This window comes from Lutjanus erythropterus, chromosome 5 (genome assembly GCF_056507025.1).
Source record: "Lutjanus erythropterus isolate fLutEry1 chromosome 5, fLutEry1.hap2, whole genome shotgun sequence".
Classification (NCBI taxonomy): Eukaryota; Metazoa; Chordata; class Actinopteri; order Lutjaniformes; family Lutjanidae; genus Lutjanus; species Lutjanus erythropterus.
This window is the reverse complement of record NC_139321.1, coordinates 6,021,074-6,040,085: the sequence shown is the minus strand read 5'-3', so window position 1 is coordinate 6,040,085 and position 19,012 is coordinate 6,021,074. Positions and strand designations below refer to the sequence as shown.

Sequence of the window (19,012 nt, the reverse complement as noted above, 5' to 3'; positions counted from 1 at the left end):
AATAATAACTAATGTTTTCCTCCTTATCCTTGGCTTTAACAATCTTTTGCACTAAAGAGCTGGATGGAAGTTTATATTGTCTTATCGACAGATACAGTAGTTAAATATATAGTTAAATATATGATATATTCTTTAGTTTGTCTTGTTCACACTCCACACCAGCTGGTGGCAGTAATGTTCAGTGTAGTTGTTTGCCAACCACTATATGACGTAGAAGAAGAAGATGATAATTCACGTGGACCAATGAGAGTTGAGTGAAAAGTGATGCAAGTCTTCAGATGTATGCGGGAACCGTCCGGTGTTTGCGTGTATTAAACCTGGAGAAGACACAGGAGACAGGCTGGACATCTGTCCGCGTCCCATCTTCATCATCACTGAAACAGGTGAGCCGCTGTTAACACAACATTGTGACGTTGTTTGTTCACCTGATGAGCTGCAAACATCGTATCTATGCTAGCTGTGTCGTTAGGTAGAAAACAGGACAGGTGAACAGCACCTGCCTTACTGATGTCCAGTCAGAGACTCTGCTCACTGTCACAGCTGTCACACCAAACTCCGTTCAGAATCTGGACTCTTTTAAATCCGTACTGTCAGCTACTTACCTGGTGGTCATGTGTTTTCATGTTGTACAGTTTGTCAACGGGAGCAAATACCGACAGAGTCAGTAAAATAAACGTAACAAAAACACTAACAGATAAAGTTTATGTCGTCCTAAAGTACCTTTTATTATAAAGAATAAGGCGACATTAAAACGTCATATTTATGAATGGAGTTTGGTCAGAGAGTTGGTTGATTTTCCAGATTGAGCAGGTAGACTCAGGTCTGATCAGTTTGTAAGTCAGGCTTTAAGATGCTGATGTACATTAATCATGTTGATATTTGGGGATTTTAATGCTGTGGTATGTTTTTAATGTACACTGTGTGAATACTTCATGGATTCATTCTATGCTTTAAAAAAATCGTTAATGGTTATATGTCATATTTTGTTCATAGAATTTTATATATATTACTATTATTATTATTATTATTATAATTATTATTTTAAATATATCGCCCCTATCTTTTATATATATTATTTATTTATATATAGTATTATTATTTTATTTGTCATCGTAAAGATTTCTATTTATTTATCATTATAATGATTTATTGTTTAAATATTTTGTTCCTAAATGTTCCCTGAATTTTGCAAAAGCAGTTTGAGTTTAAATGTTCTATATCAGGTGTTCCCAAACTTGAGGATGCCACGTTAGAAATCTGAAAATCTTCCCTAGGCCACTCAAAACTTTAATCACAACTCTGATCAATACATGACTAATTCTTCCATTGACGAGGTATAAGATATTGATGTGTGTTAATGTGACAGGTCACCAAATGCAGCGCAACACCTGGGTCAGATTAATGTAGTTTAAATCCCATGGTGTTGTTTGATTAGTTCTGAGTACTTAATAAAAAAAATGAATCATAAATATTTTATGGTTATTTCAAACTTTTGAAATTGAAATGTAAAAACGTTTTATTTCTTTATCTGCACCTGTGGGCTGCAGCCTAAACATGTAGAATCACCTGTGCTGTATAAATAAAACTACCACTGTCTCTGTCCTGTTTGTGTTTCAGTCACCATGAGGCTGACATCCAGCTGTGCCAGAGGAGCCTCACTCAGCTGCTTCACCTTGACTTTGCTGTTGCTGCTGCTCTGCTGTCATATAACCAGCATTCTGGGCCAAAAGGTGATTTATATCGGTTCTGATTTGCTCATGTCATACGTTATCAATAAACTTTGCTGTTAAGGAGTGAGGCAATACCAGGTGTCATGAATGAAAAGGCACTGCTCCATTGATTCGTATGTGTTTGCTGTTAAAGCAGACAGTCTAAAGGACAAGTAACCAGCCATCCTGTACAGCCAGACGTCCTCTCATCCAGCTCACACAGGTCTGAAATAAAAGCCCTATAAAAAAAAGTTGAGATACTAAGAATTTTTTGGGGCCACGGTGAGCTTAACATAATGGAGGTGTGGTTACGCTGGAGTTAGTAACAGGCCATAACAGTCACATGTTGGAATTAATTGAAGATGAAAATAATAGTTAGTTGCAGCCCTACTGCTGACTCTGTCCACAGCTGTACGTAGCCTCGCACAACCCACTTCAAAAAATTTGAACTGGTCCTTTATAATTAAAACTTTGAACAGAAAGTTGATTTTCTTGGTGTGTGTGTGTGTGTGTGTGTGCAGTCTGCTTTAACTGTGGTGGAGGATCCAGAGGGTGGAGAAGGAGTTGGTGGTGATGAAGACGAGGATGTGACGGTTGATGAAGATGAAGGAGATTTAGAGGTGGTCCAACCTACTGATAAGTGGCAAACACTCAAACCAGGTAACACAACAGATGTGCAGGTTTGTCATAGTAAAAAAAGCTGGTTCTGTTTATAGACAGTTGTGTGCGTGTGTGTGTGTGTGTGTGTGTGTGTGCGCATGTGCGTGTGCGTGTACGTGTGTGTGTGTGTGTGCTCGTGCCTGTGTGTGCGTGCAGGCCAGTCGGTTCCGTCAGGTTCCCATGTGAGGCTGAATCTGCAGACGGGTCAGAGGGAGGTCCGTATGGGGGAGGAGCATCTTAAATATTGGACACAGGAACACAGGTGGGTCCAGACTGTCCAAACATATATGGGTGTTTTTAATAACACAGCTTTTTCTATCTGTTTGTGGACTTTATCCACACACAAACAGTGAAGATATTTAAAAACTTAATTTTTTTAAAAAAGTTGTCAGTGTTGTCATGTAGACGGGGAAACCAGCGTTTTAGGGTTGTAACCTCCATGGTTACCCTGTTTGTTTACATGAGGGACTGTTTTGTGGAGGACGATGAATGGCGAGAAAACTTTTGAATGATTGGCCTGATTGGCCTCAGCGAAAGATTACGTCCTCATGTGGAAGGAGCTGCAACAAAATGAACCTGAAGTGAGGAATTTTGTTGTCAATTTTTACCAAACATAATGAAGGTATATGAAGAAAGACACCAACAGACGTTGATTTTGTTTTGTTTTTTTAATTAAAACAGCATTATCTGGGAAAATACCGTGAATTGCAGTCACGTTTCTCTGCCTCAGTATTACAGTCTGCTTCTTGTTTATAACAGGACACCCATGTTTCATGAAATATGTGTTTTCATGTGTGTGGTCGGAGATCGTTTTGGTTTTAAAATGCTGGACTAGGCCTTAAACAAGTTTGTTTCACTTGTTTAACACAGTCTGTGGATCTTCAGATCAGCTGTATGAATCTGTGTCTGCAGGGAGGAAGAAGAGACCCGGTCCTCCTTCAGTCCTGATGAGCTGAAAAAGGCCATGAAGAAGATAAAGGAGGACATGAACTCTGTGAGCAGAGACTCAGAGCAGCAGGTAACAACACAGAGATGAATATAAAATACTAACCTGCTAGTAGTGAGGTGCATTGTGGTCCTCGCTGGACATGTTAGTGAGGACTACTGTTGTTAAACCTACTGAAGCTGGTCGACTGAACACTAATCGAAAACTCACGTAGTAAAATTGAGTCATTCTTATTTAAGCTCATGTTAAATCTAAACACTGTGTGTGTCCTCTGCTCTCGGTGTGTGTAGGACTCTGTGGCCTCCAAGTTTCGTCCCCTGGAGGAGTTAAAGAAAGACATGGCTCAGATGGATCTGCTCGTGGAGACGGACGTTCAGGTACATCAGTCTGTAGTCTGAGTGACGATGTCCAGAAAGACCCACTGATCGTGACAAGTGATGAATGAACAGATAAAAACTTCTCAGCTGAGTTGGTGTCATGAGGTACATCCCAAGTCAAAATATTTATGAAAAGTTTTTTTTAGGAAGGTTTAATAAAACTAGAATGTGTTTCCCAAAGTCCAAGACGACGTCCTCCAGTGTCTTGTTTTGTCCACAGCTCAAGGATATTCAGTTTACTGTCAGAGAGGAGTAAAGAAACCAGAAAATATTTACTTTTAAGTGGCTGAAATCAGAGAATTGTGACGTTTGCCCTCTAAAAAAAGGATGGTGTGTGTGTGTGTGTGTGTGTGTGTAGATAATGAGGCGGCTGTTGGATCAGATGAACAGCAGCAACACAACCACAGAGCAGAGGCTGAGCATCCTGCTGGAGCTGGAGTACCTGGTGCATCAGGTGACACACACACACATCCATTCATGCACATTCAAACACACACACACACACACACACACACACACACACACACACACACACACACACACACACACGTCTACTCTGTGAACTAACAGATGTGTTACAACTTTACCTGTATGTGTGTGTGTGTGTGTGTGTGTGTGTGTGTGTGTGTGTGTGTGTCAGGTGGATAACGCTCAGAGCCTGTGTTCAATGGGGGGTCTGCAGCTCGTTCTGCAGGGTCTGAACAGCTCTGACTTCAGATTACAGGAGAGCTCCGCCTTCGTCCTGGGATCTGCTGTGGCCAGGTACACACACACACACACACACACACACACACACACACACACACACACACACACCAACATGTTCATTTATTTACACATCCGATAGGTACGGATGGATCTCACTGGTACTTTGTTGTCCCTAAATTAAATACGATATTTAAAAAAAATAAATTCAGAAGAGTATTAGAACTGAATATTTTTATAACTAACAATAATTAGAGGAGCAACAGTAACATTTACAACATCAAAGTCACTGAGTGATGCTTACAAATAAAGAAGAAGAGAGATATCTGTCAGTATCATTCATCCTGTCCTCTGTCCTCCTCCCTCTGATGCGCCAAAACATCCCAGTAGTGGGGTAGGTTGTAACAGTGGAACTCCTTGTATTTAATATTCATTTACTGTGATTGTGTAGTAGAAATCCAGTGGAATTAATTTGATGGAGACAAATATTGAGTTATTGATGCTCAGTGTTACTACCATCTCAGGTCTTCAGTTAATTAAAGGCATGAAGCCGTGACTTCTAAGGATTAGAAGGTTCTAGCTAGAGATAGAACCTTATAATTACAACGGGACGATTTGTGTAACATCAGCCAGCGTTCAAACAGTTGTGCTTGTGTCCTGCAGTAACCCTGTGGTTCAGGTGAAGGCCGTGGAGAGCGGAGCTCTGCAGACTCTCTTAACTGTCTTGGCCACGACACAACCAATACAAGTCAAAAAGAAGGTAACATACTCACATGACAATTAACACGTGCCAAACGTGACAAACACGTACAGTTCACCTGTAAAGTTCTGTGACTGTCCTCCTGTCAGGTTCTGTTTGCGGTGGCCTCCCTCTTACGTCACTTCCCCTACGCACAGCGTCACTTCCTGTCACATGGCGGGCTGCAGGTCCTCTCAGAGCTGTTCAGGGCAGATGGAGGCGGAGTTCTGCGGACGCGCATCGTCACCATGTTGTATGATATGATCAGTGAGAAGGTACAACTAACAAACTGTGCGTAAAGTTTACGTAGGAGCTAAAATCTCACCCAGGCTGATTTTTCTAGTCATGAGGAATTAATTCCGTTTTCTGCCACAGACTGTCGGGGTTCTACTGGCTTCTGTTGAGGATGTGACTTCCTAGATAATCTTGTAAAAAAAAGGCTTTTAGTTGTTTATTTTAGTTGTGGTGTTGAGATGAGTGAAACTCAAAGGAACAAAGAAATATGAACACATGACTCCTGTGTTCACCAGCTTACACTGGCTGGTTGTTTTATTCCCTGCTGATCTGAGCATTTGACTGATCTCTCCTGCTCCACCAGGAGCTGATCTCTCAGGCAGGTCTGGACTCGGTGCAGGACGCCTCCCATGAGGAGCGGGTGCGTCAGTACTCGAAGGTGTCCCTGCAGGGGGAGCTGCTGGAGAAGGGCTGGTGCAGTCTGGTCCCACAGCTGCTGGAGTCCACTGAGCACGACTACAGAGAGAAGGTGGACTGACTGTCGTATGTTGGAGATGAATCGAAAAACTGGCGAACCAGATTAATATTGTGTATGAAATGAACTTGTATTTATTTTCTCTTTCAGGCTCTGAGGGCTTTGTTGGCGATGGCTCCCGTGTGTGTGGAGCAGTACCGCTCAGACGACTCTTTGCTGGGCTCTCTGCTGTCTCTTAGACACCAGTACCAGGAGATGGTCCAGTCAGAAATGATTCTCGGAGAGGAGAGCGGCTACTTTTCAGAGATCGTAGACCTTATAGATGCTCTTCATGTCAAAATAAAATGACAAGAAGATTGTATAGAGAGACATTTTATGTGCCTGCAGAGAGAAGCATACAGACTTAGACTGTTAAGATGGAACAACCGCTCTTCAAGCGCATCAGCAACCACAGACGGACAAACTGCTTGAGTAAGAGTGAACTGCATGCAGGTCAAGGAGAAGGGATGCGCCTTTGACACAAATGTTGGACTGACCCAGAAGATGATGGATCTGTAGGTTGGTCAGTATGAACCTGACCAACTGAGATTTCATTTGTGGCCTTATTAGGGTTCGGAGAGGGGTGGAGATTGGAACAGAGATAATTTTTAGGGCTGTTGTGTGGATTTTGTTTGTTAAATCTAATTTAAGAATAAATATATTATTTTATAATGATGGTGTTATGTATGGTGTGTGTATTTCGGAGAAAATGGGTTTGGGGATAAAGCAATGAACAAATAACTGGAAATATATGGACAAATAACAAAATATAAACAAATAATTCTAAGTGTTTTCATATATTTTCACATTTTTATTCATTTATGTCTGTATATATTTTATTTCTATTTTTGCATATAACTTATAGCTACTGTTTAAAAAAATGCTTTTCCTTATCGGTTCTGCAAGAAATACATAGATATTTATTTCTAAAAACAAACATACAATACACAGAAATAAATGAAGAAAAAATGAAAATAAATGAAAATGTTTATAGTAATTCCTTTATATTTTGTCATGTTTCCATTTTTAGTTCTTCTTTTATTTATTTATTTATTTATACTAATAACTAATTCTTTAGCATATTTATTCTTTTTTATGGCACTCTCATGACTCCATGAACACGCACAGTAGTCCTTATCGATGCTTTTATTCTGAAAAGTCGAACCGGTAGAACAAGCCGCTAACGGAAGTAAAGGTGTTACTAAATGTAAGGATGATATCTATGTAAGGATGTTAATATTGAAACGGGACAAAGCAGCCGTAAATTTATTAACTTTTGTCATGAATGGACCTCGATTTACTTCGGTCACCTTCAGTTAACAGCCGGATGATTTACTGAGTTTCAGTATTTTATAAAGCTCCCTGCTGGCCGGTGAGTAGTTAAAGAGACAGGCTGTGTTTACGTTTGTTAGCATGTAGCAGCTAGCTAGCAGAGTGCTAAACTAGCCTTTAAATTAAATTCTAACACAATCTGAACTGAACTGAACGTAACGCACTGCCTAGAAAAGAGACTAGATAGGATTTGTATAATATTTAATAATATTCCCTTTCAAATTTATATGTAAATTTTGTAGCTAGCTATATATTATTTTTACTGTTTCAGAATTAGAGTGGTGTTATGTATGCTGTTTAAGCATCAGTTTTAACTGTTTTTAACAGAGATGGAAGATGTGCTCAGATCATTTTACTTAAGTAAAAAACAAACAAACAATAAAGCCCACAATATAAAAATACTCCGTTATAAGTAAAACTCCTGTATTTAAAGTTTTAAGTACACAAGTATTTTTAACTAAATGTACTTAACACATATCTAAAGTAAATGTAATTATTCTAGGAAAACTGTCTCTTGTGACTGACACATTTTATTATACATTGTTATATATTTTTAAAATTATTTTTGGCATACATTAGGGCTGCAACTAATGATTAGTTTCATAGTCAATTAATCAGTCAATTATTTTCTCAATTAACTGGATAATATGCTTGTATATTAAATTCCTAGAATTGAAGATGATGTCCTCAAATGCCTAGTTTTGTCCACAACTCAAAAATACTCACTTTATTTTCAGAGATAAGTAAAGAAACCAGAAACCATCAAGTAAAATAAAAATAATAAAATAAGATAACTAATCATGTAATGTCACATCAGTTTTGTCCCACCTGAGGGGTCAGGACCTCTTCATAGGGTCACCATATAAATCTGAGGGGCTGTCATATGGTTAATCGGAAAAGACACAAGTAAAAGCAATTTTTGCTATACAAGTCTGTTTTCATTGTTTAGACTTTTCTCTGATATTTGTTTGTTTTTTGTGAAATATTTAATAATTTGATCTTTTTGGGCCTCAAACAGCCATCTAATGAATCTATGCAAAGACTTTAGAGGGAAAATGTCTCTTTGATGGAACTTAAAACAATTCACAGACATCTGAAGCATGAAAAGGGGTCAACAGTGATTGTTAACAAGAACTCACATGCCAAAATTATTAGAAACTATAATACAGTGCAGTAAACATAGTTACAAAATGTACTTAGTTGTGGATGTTCATATGTATTTGTCTCATGTCTTGTGGTATGGTTAGCAGGAAAACTCCACTCCAGGTGAAACACTTTTTATGTCCCTGTGTGTTCTCAGGTGTGTTGATGAACAGCGATGGAACTGTCTCAGAGGGACAGGCTGTCAGAGCTGGTGGAGGAGCTGACCACATCAGGACAGCCACAGCTCAACCAGGACAAGTTGAAGGAAATCAAGAAGATCTGCAAGTATGTCACTAACTGAAGGCAACATGCCTCCAAAGAGATAATATAAATGATAACAGGGCTCTCACTGGTGCTGGAAATCCTTGAAAACCCTGCTTGGATGTGCTTTTGGATGAAGTGCCTGAAACTGCTTGAAATAGTAATTGCATTTCTTTCACAGTAGCTGAAATCAGAGAATTAGGACCTTTTTTGTCTTAAAAAATTGCTCAGAACAATTAATCGATTATTTAATCCTGTCACAAATTTGTCACTTGAAAAATAGGTGCAAACGTGGAGCACACAGATGTACGTTGTACATTGTTTTCTCCATAAAATCTCAGAAGATTATGAAAAATAATGATAAGTGTTTTCCAAAGACCAAAATGACGTCCTCAAATGTCTTGTTTTGTCCACAAGCCAAAGATATTCAGTTTGCTGTCAGAGAGGAGTAAAGAAAACAGAAAATATTCACATTTAAGAAACTGAAAGCAGAGAATTTGAACTTTTTTTCTTAAAGGGTTAATCAAAATAATTCTCTAATTTATACTTTTGGTTGTTTATAGCACAGTAAACTTGAAAATGCTGGAAAAGTGCTTGAATTTAACTTCAGAAAAGGTGAAAAAAAACCCTGCAATAATATATGAAAAATTCAGACATGGTTATATAGAATTGACACTAATACCTCTTCACTCGATGTCTGTCATTCCTTTCAGAGTGTCTAATGACTGTGTAGACCACGTGTATCACTCGGTGATGTCACAGCTCAACCAGGACCACGCTGAGATCCGACTGTCTGCCTTCCAGATCGCCAGTGAGCTCTTCTCCAGATCACATCACTTCAGGACGCTGCTGGTGGACAACTTCCAGGTAGACATGTAGATCATTGCAAGTGTTTCTTTTATACCATGTAACACTTCAGCACACTGCAGTGATTGGTCAGAGAAAGAGAGCATCGTTTCATTTTGTTTCCATGCCAGTGTAACTTTTAAAAGTTTAAAACAACTTGAGATGAACCATCTCAGGAGTCGTGAGTGAAAAACACCTCTATATCTTCAAGTATGTCCTGTCTTTTTTCTCCTTGTCTCTCCTGCAGGAGTTCTTGGAGTTGACAGTAGAGACGGACTTAGAGCAGCCCCTCCCCCCTCCTAAAGAAGTAGCCAGGAAACTGAGGTCGCTGGCCATCCAGACTGTCCAATCATGGCAGGCCTCTTTTGGGACGGCTTATAAGAAGTTAGCTCTGGGCTACCACTTCCTCAAACAGGTTAAGAAGGTGAGAGGGATAGGAAACCAGGACGGTGCATTTTTACTTCTGTTGTTCCATGAAAATCTGAGGATCAGTACCCAAACACTTCAAAATCAACTCAACTGATGAATTGTTCAGAGTCACCTTGATGTAAAGGGCTGTTGAAGAAGCTGAAATCAGACAATTTTGACTTTTTTTCTTATAAAATTACTCACATGACCAGTTGCTTATCAAAATACCCAGCTGTAAGTGATGTGACGTGTCATGTTGTCAGGTGGACTTCCAGGACGCTGAAGCCAGGACTGTAGCAGAGAGGAGGAGGGAGGAGGAGAGACAGAGGAAAATGGAGAGGATTTACAAGGAGAGAGTGGAGGCAGCTTCCAAAGATATGGAGGGTAAAGAAACATCACGTCATACTGCCAGAGACACTTTAAATAAAATATGACCCATAAAGAGATCTGACACCAAAACTTGCTGCTAGTCTTTTTTTTTAACTCCGTATTATTTCTTTGTCAGAGTCGTACCAGGATATTGAGGCAACACTGACCGAGATGGAATCCTGTATGAAGCTGCTTTTCCCTGAGTTTGACTTTACAGATGTTCAGACGACCAATAGCAGCCCTGCAAACTCCCAACCAGCCAATGAAAGTCCACCAGTCGATGAGCAGCCCTGCTGCAGCAAAGACCTGATGGATGACAGGAGAGATGGATTAATACAAGAGATGGAGGAGGGCAGGGAAGAAAGGAGAAGCAGTGGGGAGGAAAAGAGAGGAAAAGAAGACAAAGGAATGACAGAGGAGAAAAAAGAGAAGGAAAAGAAGGAGAGGGAAAGGAATGAGCTGGAGGAGGAGAAGGGGACGGAGGTGGAAGATGGGGAAGAGAAGAAGGGAGAGATGGAGGGAGATGATGAAGAAGATGAAGAGGGAAGCAGTGAAGAAGAAGAAGAAGAGGAGGAGGAGGAGGATGATGAAGGCTCATTTATTCGAAACTCCGGGCTCATCTCTCACTCCTACAGTCTGAACCTGAACCTCAGTCCTGGTGAGTAAAACTCAAATACATGTGTAGAGTTTTTTAAGTGCAGCTACACATTATGAATCTGCTAGTGCTTTTTCAACTGTGGGCATTTTTCACAAAATTGTTAAAAATCAACTGTGAATTTTAATTTTAAGCATCAGAGTCTGTAAAATATATAAAGATTTATACATCATTGTAAAGATTGAAATGTTAAAAAATAGGGGATTTCATGATTTTCTGTACTCAATGGAAAATTTAGACAATCTAAAATTTACTTGCGTTCATTCACACAAAATAAAAATATCTTGATTTTTATGACAGATATTTAATTCTAACCTGTAAATTGCCTCTACTGAAGTGTTAAAATAGTGTTTGTTAATAAGAAAATGCTGTTTTTCTTTGTCTTCTCTCGCTCTTGCAGGTCTTCATATTAAGGAGACAGAGGACAATGAGGCAGTGGTTTCCACGGTGATTGACCTCCTCAGACTGATAAAAACCAAACACCTACCAGCTGTGCAGGGCTGGGTTCAGGTCGGTACGAACACACAGATATGTAGACATATAATCAATGATCACATTAAAGCATGTGGATAGAAATTAGCCCACAAGATGACAGAACAACCTTCCAGGTACAAATGCCGCCATGATATCACTATCACTTTCTTCTACAAAGAAATGGTTTGATACTAACAAACTCTGTTTTTCTTTCTCTCTTATTTCTCGTTGGAAAGGAAGCCTCAGGTCTGTCCAGCTATCTCAGTAACAGGTGTGTGTCTGTGTGTGTATATGTAGGTGTTCACCAAGTCGGGTGCTGACCAGCAGCTGTTGAGGAGAGCTCTGGATCTGAAAAGATCTTTAGAAGCTGCCCTGCAGAAACACGAGGAGCTTCACATTGACTACAAGAGCAGAGTCCGCAAAGTGGTGAGTTACATACGCCGTTACATTCTGACTCGTAGTTGAGCTGATTCATGTTATGTCACCTCATTGTTCACGCTGCGTTTCCACAAGGTTTGGGGGGAAAAATTCAATTCTAAGATGCATCGTGATGTGGACGTGGAAGATTCTGAATAGATTCATAAAAGTCAAAAATTGATTTTCTAAATGCATACACCAGGACAGTCTGCAGAACGCATGCAGGCTGGATTTATCTCATAAGACCACTGATTGGTCAGAGAAGTCACCAGAGTTTCATTTTCTGTGCACTAATGGAGGATTTCCGGGACTCTCCTGTTTGTTTCAGCAGTCTCTTGTCTCGCTGCCTTCAGCCTTTTCTAAAAATAAGTGTGTCTCCTTGCTGGGACAAACAGCCATCCCTTCGACATCCTCCATTGTTCCTGTTGTTGTGTGTATGTGTCGCATTGGAGATGTTAAAAAAGAAATTGAGAAAAGTATCTGGAGTCAAGTCGAGTAGAGCCGAGTTGTACCATGCAGTGGAAACATGGCTTGACACGTGACAGATGGAGAATAACGTTCCCGCTCGTATTCTTTTGGAAAATGGAAGAATGTGTGAACATGTAGGACAGCGGCACCTCAGAGTGGAGGACACATTTGCCAATATAGAAATTAAAAAATGGGAACACTTTATAAATTGTGAAACAAGTTGATGAGGGTAAAACCACTCGTTGAATCCCTCTGCTGGCGGCGGGGTGCAAAATTGAGGCTTTTGTCCTTCTGCCAAATTGCTGGTGAATGTTCAAGTTTCACCAGCCACCTGATGGAGTACCTTTGTTTTTTTGGGTGGTGAGTGCAACAAATCTACTAGTCGCTTGTGTATTCTGCAGCATTTTGCAGGTGCTAACTTTGCTCCCATGCTGACTGCCAAAAACAACTGAGTGGTTATATGTGAAATAACAGAATTAGACTGAGCTCATTCTTGTATTAGATACAGCCTGCAGTCAGTACAGCACAGGTCCAGCAGGTGGCAGCATCCAATCACAAATAAAGTAGGACAGAGACATCACCACACCACACAGCAGTACAGATGTTCTATTTACAGAGGAGTGATTTAGTTAGAGAGAGCAGCTACAGAGGTCTGATGTTCTGATAAGTAACTCCCTCTCTATTTGATTCCATCAGTCAGGATAAAACAAGTCTGAGTTACTACAGAAACACTGACACGCAGCACCACATCAGCTGACTTCTTATCCTCCTCGAAGTTCCCATCTCCTGTGGCCACTGTTAGTGGAGCAGTGATTTTTAAACCAGAATACATATTGCAATAGATGAAATTACTATTTAAACTTGTGCTTTGTATTTGGGGAGAGAAGTTTCTTTTTTTATTGAAGTTCCATATAAGCAAACATTTCTTGTTTTTTAAGAGTTCTGACAGCTGCTGAAGAGGGCGAAACTATTTGAAATTGTACTTGCATTATTTCCACAATAGCTAAAATCAGAGAATTTGGACATTTTTTTTTAAATAAAAAAATGACTCACAATGATTCCTCAATTAATTTATCCTGTCACAATCTTGTCACTTGAAAAATAGGTCCAAACATGATGAGCATACTGACGTACATAGTCACTTTTTTCTTTTAAAAAATGGCTCAAATGACTAATCAATTATCAAACTAGTTACCATTAGTAGGTTTCGGTGTTTGTCATTGAATTTTTTTTTTCTGTCCTGTAGGTGTGATTAACTTGCAACGCTGTCTTGTATAAAGATAAATTACCTTGATATGCCTTCAAGTATGCTTTAGCATTTCATAGCAGCTCAAAAACGGTATATGAGAAGACAATCAACAAGACAAAAAAATCAACTGTAAAGGAAAATAAGGATAAAAATCTGTTGCTCTCCAAAGAGCCTTCAAGAAAGGGGGTCAATGAGAAATCTACATTAGCACCGTTCACACCATCTAGTGGCCATTGAAAGAACTGCAGCTTCAGATTATTGTCAGCACTGAGCTGTGGTGTTTCCTGCTCGAGTGGAACCAGTCAGGTTTTCTTTTGACTGTGGTCAGCTCGAGGACAAGCTAGCTAACACTGAAGTCCACTCTTCTTCTTGCAGAAATAGTTACAAAAGAAGCAATTCCTCTTTATTTGTCTACTTTAGATATATAAGAATCATAATGTTAACAAGTTAAATGACCAAACCCCATTGAAGTGGGACCGTATTGTTGTTATTGTGTATCAGTTTTTTCCTCTTTTCTTCTTTAAACGTCTCTGTTCATCCCTGCATTTCCTCTGTGCTCCCAGAGGAAAGTATCATATTAGAGACAGAGAGAGGGAGGATGGAAATATTAATAGTAAAGACATTTGGGAGAGGTGAGATAGCGAGGCACAGCTATAATGCATAATGCATCAGAGACAGAGGCAAGAAATTGGGGAGCAAGGGGGAGGATGTACCCATTCATTCACTTCACTACCACTAATGTGCCCCATGGCTTGACAGCTGATATGTCTATCTGGCTGCCTCTGTATCTAGCTTAGCATCGTCATTCTGCTGTTGTTTGAGCCGGCCCAAAATGGAGGCACAATCTAACAGGACCGGTCTTGTCATAAAGCTTGTCATTTGGAAAACCCTCCACTCTGACTAATTGCTTATTTGAGAGGGTTTAAATGGTGCTGGAATGTTTTAGAGATGGAGTAACTGCAGTGCTGGGAGACAGAAAAAGACAAAGATGAAGAAACTCCAGGAGCAATGGACAGCAGGCTGCAGTCTCAGCTTTTAAAGGACCAATGACTGCAAACTGCTGTATGCGTTTGAAAAAAAGAAGAGGCATAAAAGTTGTAGCGTGTGAATCCATCTTTAGCTGAACAGAGCGGCAGAGTGACAGTGACAGAGCGCCGGGCGTCTCGCTCTGCCTGGTTATCACTGTCAGGGACCAGTCTGCTGCACCAGCAGGCCCAGCACTGCGATAACCACACAACTTACAGCCCCTTTATCATAATTAGCTTTTCCTTTTTAGCCTTAAAAGGCCTTCCATTACTGGGTCCTTCTCTATCGGGCTGCTGACACACCACACGATTGGTTTCTCTCTCAACGGGCCTCTCAATATAGTCTCTCCCATAACGGGGGAGCCGGAGAGAGAGAAGAGGAGTGTTATAGAGGCAGATAGAGAGGCGTTTTATTGAATGAGAGAAGAAGACAGAGGGAGGGTTGAGTGAAGAAGCATCTACATGAAATTGGAAAACTAATGAAAATAGAAATGCTTTGTTTTTTATGGCTTACTATTAAGGCCACATTTACATGACAATTGTATTGCTAAAAAAGGGAAAAGCCTTAAAGAAGTTCTGCATTCAGACAACAGTGTTGTGAAGATGATGCTTGTGCACACAGATCCACAAAAATGTTTGAAAAGGTGCAGTACGCATGCCAGGCCAGTAGTTGGCAGTGTAACTTAGCAGTGACACACCACAGATACAAACACCATGCACCTGCGCACAAATGGTTTCTTGTACAGAGCAGTGAGTACAAACAATCAAGAAGATCATGGTGATTGCAGGCTGGAATGCAGGTCTCAGCTGATCACAGTAGTGGTGCAGCAAAACTACATTTTAATAAAAATGAGTTAATATACTCAATTGAGTCAGCAGCACAAACATAACTCAGTAGTCCTCCTGCTCACACATGGTTATTTGACTGAAAATGTAATATGCATGCATGTGATGTCACCATTTTCACAGAAACCGCATATTGCCAGTGTACACGGTGATGCTAAGGGTGGCGTTTTCAAAAGATTACACTCTGGAACCTAGATTCAGGCCCCCAAAATGCTGTTGTCATGTGAAGAAATGGAAAGAAACTGTGCTTAATGTGGATCATTTTAATGTCTGCAGCGATACTTGGATCATGCGTCTTTTCTTTCCAGGTCAGTGTTCACTGTTTGCACAGCTGACCTGTAGACCTGTGGGTGCTGCTGAGCTGTAGTACGCTGCAGCTTTGTTCATAGTCCTCCTTCTCTAACTCTACGACTGTTCCTCAGTTCAAATGTCAAGATCAGCAGGTTTAATCACCTCCACTTTCCATGCTGTACATCAGTGTGGTGGAGGGCAACGGTATTCCCATTTGTTTGATTCATTCTTCTTCCTGTCTGTGATGACGGGCCCTTTTGAGTGTAGATGTTCAGAGAGGCTGTAGATACTCCTACCTTCAGATGTGGTCAGACACTCATTTGTTAGTACTTGATAAAACAGTTCTGCATCACAAGACAGCTTTTCTGTAATAACACTTGTCACGGTGTCAGGAAACAGGCAGCTTTCACTTTCAGCTTTTTCATTTTTACTGAAGTAGTGAATGTGTTTGAAGGGAGTAAGAGCTATGACCAGGACAATCCCATATGCATCCGTTGAGTGCTGCTAACTGAAAACATGGGCTTGTGTTTAGGAAAGGATAAGACATGCAGACTTATTTGAACATATCTGTTTTTAAGAGTGTATTCAGTCACTCTTGGCTCCATTCATACAGGCCCAGGCCTTGTTTACTGCTGATAACCCATCTTATCACAGCACAATGGATGTGGCCGCCTGTTTCTCACTGGAGATAAACAAAGAAAGACTATTCCTCTATTTCTCTCCTCCAACTCTCCCTCCTTTTCATTTGTACATTGATTCTCTGAATGTGTCTCCCTCTGTACACAAGTAATATGTTTTTCTCTTGCTCTCTTTGCCTCCATTTCTCTCTCATTATGCATTATGTTCATAGGGAGTCTTGACGTTTATGTTTATTGCAGCTCAGAAATTTAGTTAATCAGTTATTTAACTGTAACTGTCTGTCTGTCTGTTTGTCCTTTGCATATCTCGATCATCCGATCTCAGGGCATCCAGTGCTGAATTTGGTGCAACTTGGACATGTGACCAATTAAGTATTAATAAATTTAGAATAAACAGGCTAACATCATTCTGTAGAACTTTAATTGGACCTAAAAAGGTGAGCCCAACAAGGCCCAGGGCAGGCACTTTCAAAAAACATTTGTCAGGTGATTGGACGAACTGTCTGTGTATCACGTCAATTCTGTAAGTTTTTGTAAAGAAACTTTACGCATAATAGGCACTCTTCGGTTCCATGAACGCTTTTCACTGTTGTCACACTTAAAGTCATGCCACTAGCTGCCTGTAGTCCCTCCTGATTGGCTGCACCACTTTTGATACAGACACAAACTGATAACTTGAAGCTTGGCAAGATGGATTCTTGCGTAATCTTGCGAATCTAGCTGCCTCGCAAGGGAAATAGGGCTGTGTATATACATATATGTATATATATATATATATGTATATATATATATATATATATATATATATATTATATATATATATATATATATATATATATATATATATATATATATATATATATATATATATATATATATATATATACATATATATATATATATATATCAATATTAAGGTATAAGCTCAAAAATATGGTTAATATTTGATTTTGTCTATATCACACACACACACACATATATATATATATATGTATATCTTTAAAAACTTTATTTATTCAGGTTAGGCTGCAGGAACTCTGTGATCACATTCACACCTGGAAGCTGCGCACTACAACCACAGTCATATGGCTGCAACTACCGATTATTTTCATGATTAATCAATTAGTTGTTTAGTGTATAAAATGTTAAAAAAAATGAAAGTGATGCTTCAAATTGCTTCTTTTGTCCAACCAACAGTCGACATTGAGATTTTAAAAATGAGACACCGTATGTTAGAAGTGGATGGAATCAAAATCCAGTGCTGTTTCTTCCATTGGAGTCAAATTTAGTAAATGATTGCGGACACAGTCTGGTTCCATCAGGGCTCTCTGATAATGTGAAAGGAGATCGTTTCCAAATTGGAACTGATGGATCCACTGGGACTGACATGGTGTGAGTGTGTGTGTGTGGGGGGGGGATTGATTTGGTGGTTATCATTGAGATCTCTGGACCAGTCTCCTATCGCCAACCACAGGGCCAAACTGGGCTACTGGGCTGCTCAAACCCCCTGGGGTCTTCGAGGGGCTCGTACACCTTCTCGGGACATTCCAGGTGTCCTCGCAGAGCTTTCAGAGGTCCCCCAGCAAAATGAAGAATAGCAGTGTGTAATTTCACTTTGGCAGTAGGCGAGGGTGTATAATAATGACTGTTTTGATCACAGATTGAGACAGGCTGGGAGGGGGAACTGAACTAGACAGTTGAGAATAAGCTCGTTGACAGGGAAAGGTTTGGGATGCTCGGGGCTGGCTAATAGACCTGCCAGGCTAGGTTAGTGAAATAAAGATGTCACCCTATACATCATATAAGCTGACTGCTCCCCAGAGACAAAGGGTGCGTCTATGCGTGCGTGTTTGGGGGTGTTGGGGGTGGAGGAGTATAATGGGGTAAAGCAGCGGAGAAGAAGAAGCCATGGAGAGAGAAAACGAGGGGAGTGGAAAGCTTTTTTCTCATTAGCGGTGGATCCCATGGGATCCTCTCTAGGTAGTAATGAATAGGAGTGCAAGGTGGTAATAGAGATGTGGGATGTTGTGGCAAATCAAGCTCTGAACAGGTCAGACTCCACTGGAAGCTTTAGGCCTAATTAGTTTGTAAATATGTTGAAATCAATCAGTGGCACTAGACTTCAGTCCCTTCAACAGAACAGAGAATAGAATGAGAATAACTTACTGTAACAGTGAGAATTAAGAAAACAGAGGCACAAAACTGCATTTTGAGGGGATTTTGATTTTTTTACTCTTCAATTATGCTGGAAAAATATATTTTAGAAGCTCAAACTCTTGGCTACTAAACTTTGTAATGTGCCAATTCCTGAGCTATTTAAATGTAGTATTTGTAATGTTTTACAGAAATCTCTTAATGCTGATCAAAATACACATTTTAAAACCATAATTCTACCACATGACAGTTTAAGAAGAGAGCTGTAAGAATTAAAATGCAAAAGTACTGAAGTGCTAAAGTGTAGGTGCAAGTTATTGCATGTTTCTCTTATTGCACTAAAGTTTAACTTAAAATGTTCCTGCATTTAAGACGGCTGATTACCCTGGATTTTTTTTTTAAACTAGCACTGACCTAGGTTTCTGTACCAAAACACTTTTTCCTCACCAGAATTAAATATTTTTTGTTTAAATTTGTGATTTTATAGGCTCAAAACCATAGTGTCAACCTCGAGACAGATCTGCAAGCTAATGTTTCACTTTGCCCTGATAG

General features: G+C 39.9%; 2 protein-coding genes across 2 annotated transcripts in view; both read left to right on the top strand.

Annotated features, from left to right (window-relative positions):
* Positions 1-261: 261 nt before the first annotated feature.
* On the top strand, positions 262-6,556 carry sil1 (SIL1 nucleotide exchange factor). The gene is made up of 12 exons (XM_084718602.1): positions 262-383; positions 1,618-1,730; positions 2,231-2,369; positions 2,526-2,631; positions 3,282-3,387; positions 3,606-3,692; positions 4,051-4,146; positions 4,333-4,454; positions 5,061-5,157; positions 5,247-5,411; positions 5,735-5,899; positions 5,996-6,556. Exons 2-12 carry the CDS (start codon positions 1,623-1,625, stop codon positions 6,191-6,193), a joined length of 1,389 nt encoding a protein of 462 aa, XP_084574728.1. The 5' UTR covers positions 262-383; positions 1,618-1,622; the 3' UTR covers positions 6,194-6,556.
* A 522-nt stretch (positions 6,557-7,078) lies between these two features.
* uvssa (UV-stimulated scaffold protein A) overlaps positions 7,079-19,012 on the top strand; it is a 36,601-nt gene continuing 24,667 nt past the window's right edge. The window contains exons 1-8 of the mRNA XM_084718601.1: positions 7,079-7,256; positions 8,517-8,644; positions 9,334-9,487; positions 9,714-9,890; positions 10,138-10,258; positions 10,380-10,901; positions 11,299-11,408; positions 11,670-11,798. Of these exons, the coding sequence (XP_084574727.1) occupies positions 8,535-8,644; positions 9,334-9,487; positions 9,714-9,890; positions 10,138-10,258; positions 10,380-10,901; positions 11,299-11,408; positions 11,670-11,798 (1,323 nt within the window). The 5' untranslated portion in view covers positions 7,079-7,256; positions 8,517-8,534. The remainder of the gene's footprint in view (positions 7,257-8,516; positions 8,645-9,333; positions 9,488-9,713; positions 9,891-10,137; positions 10,259-10,379; positions 10,902-11,298; positions 11,409-11,669; positions 11,799-19,012) is intronic.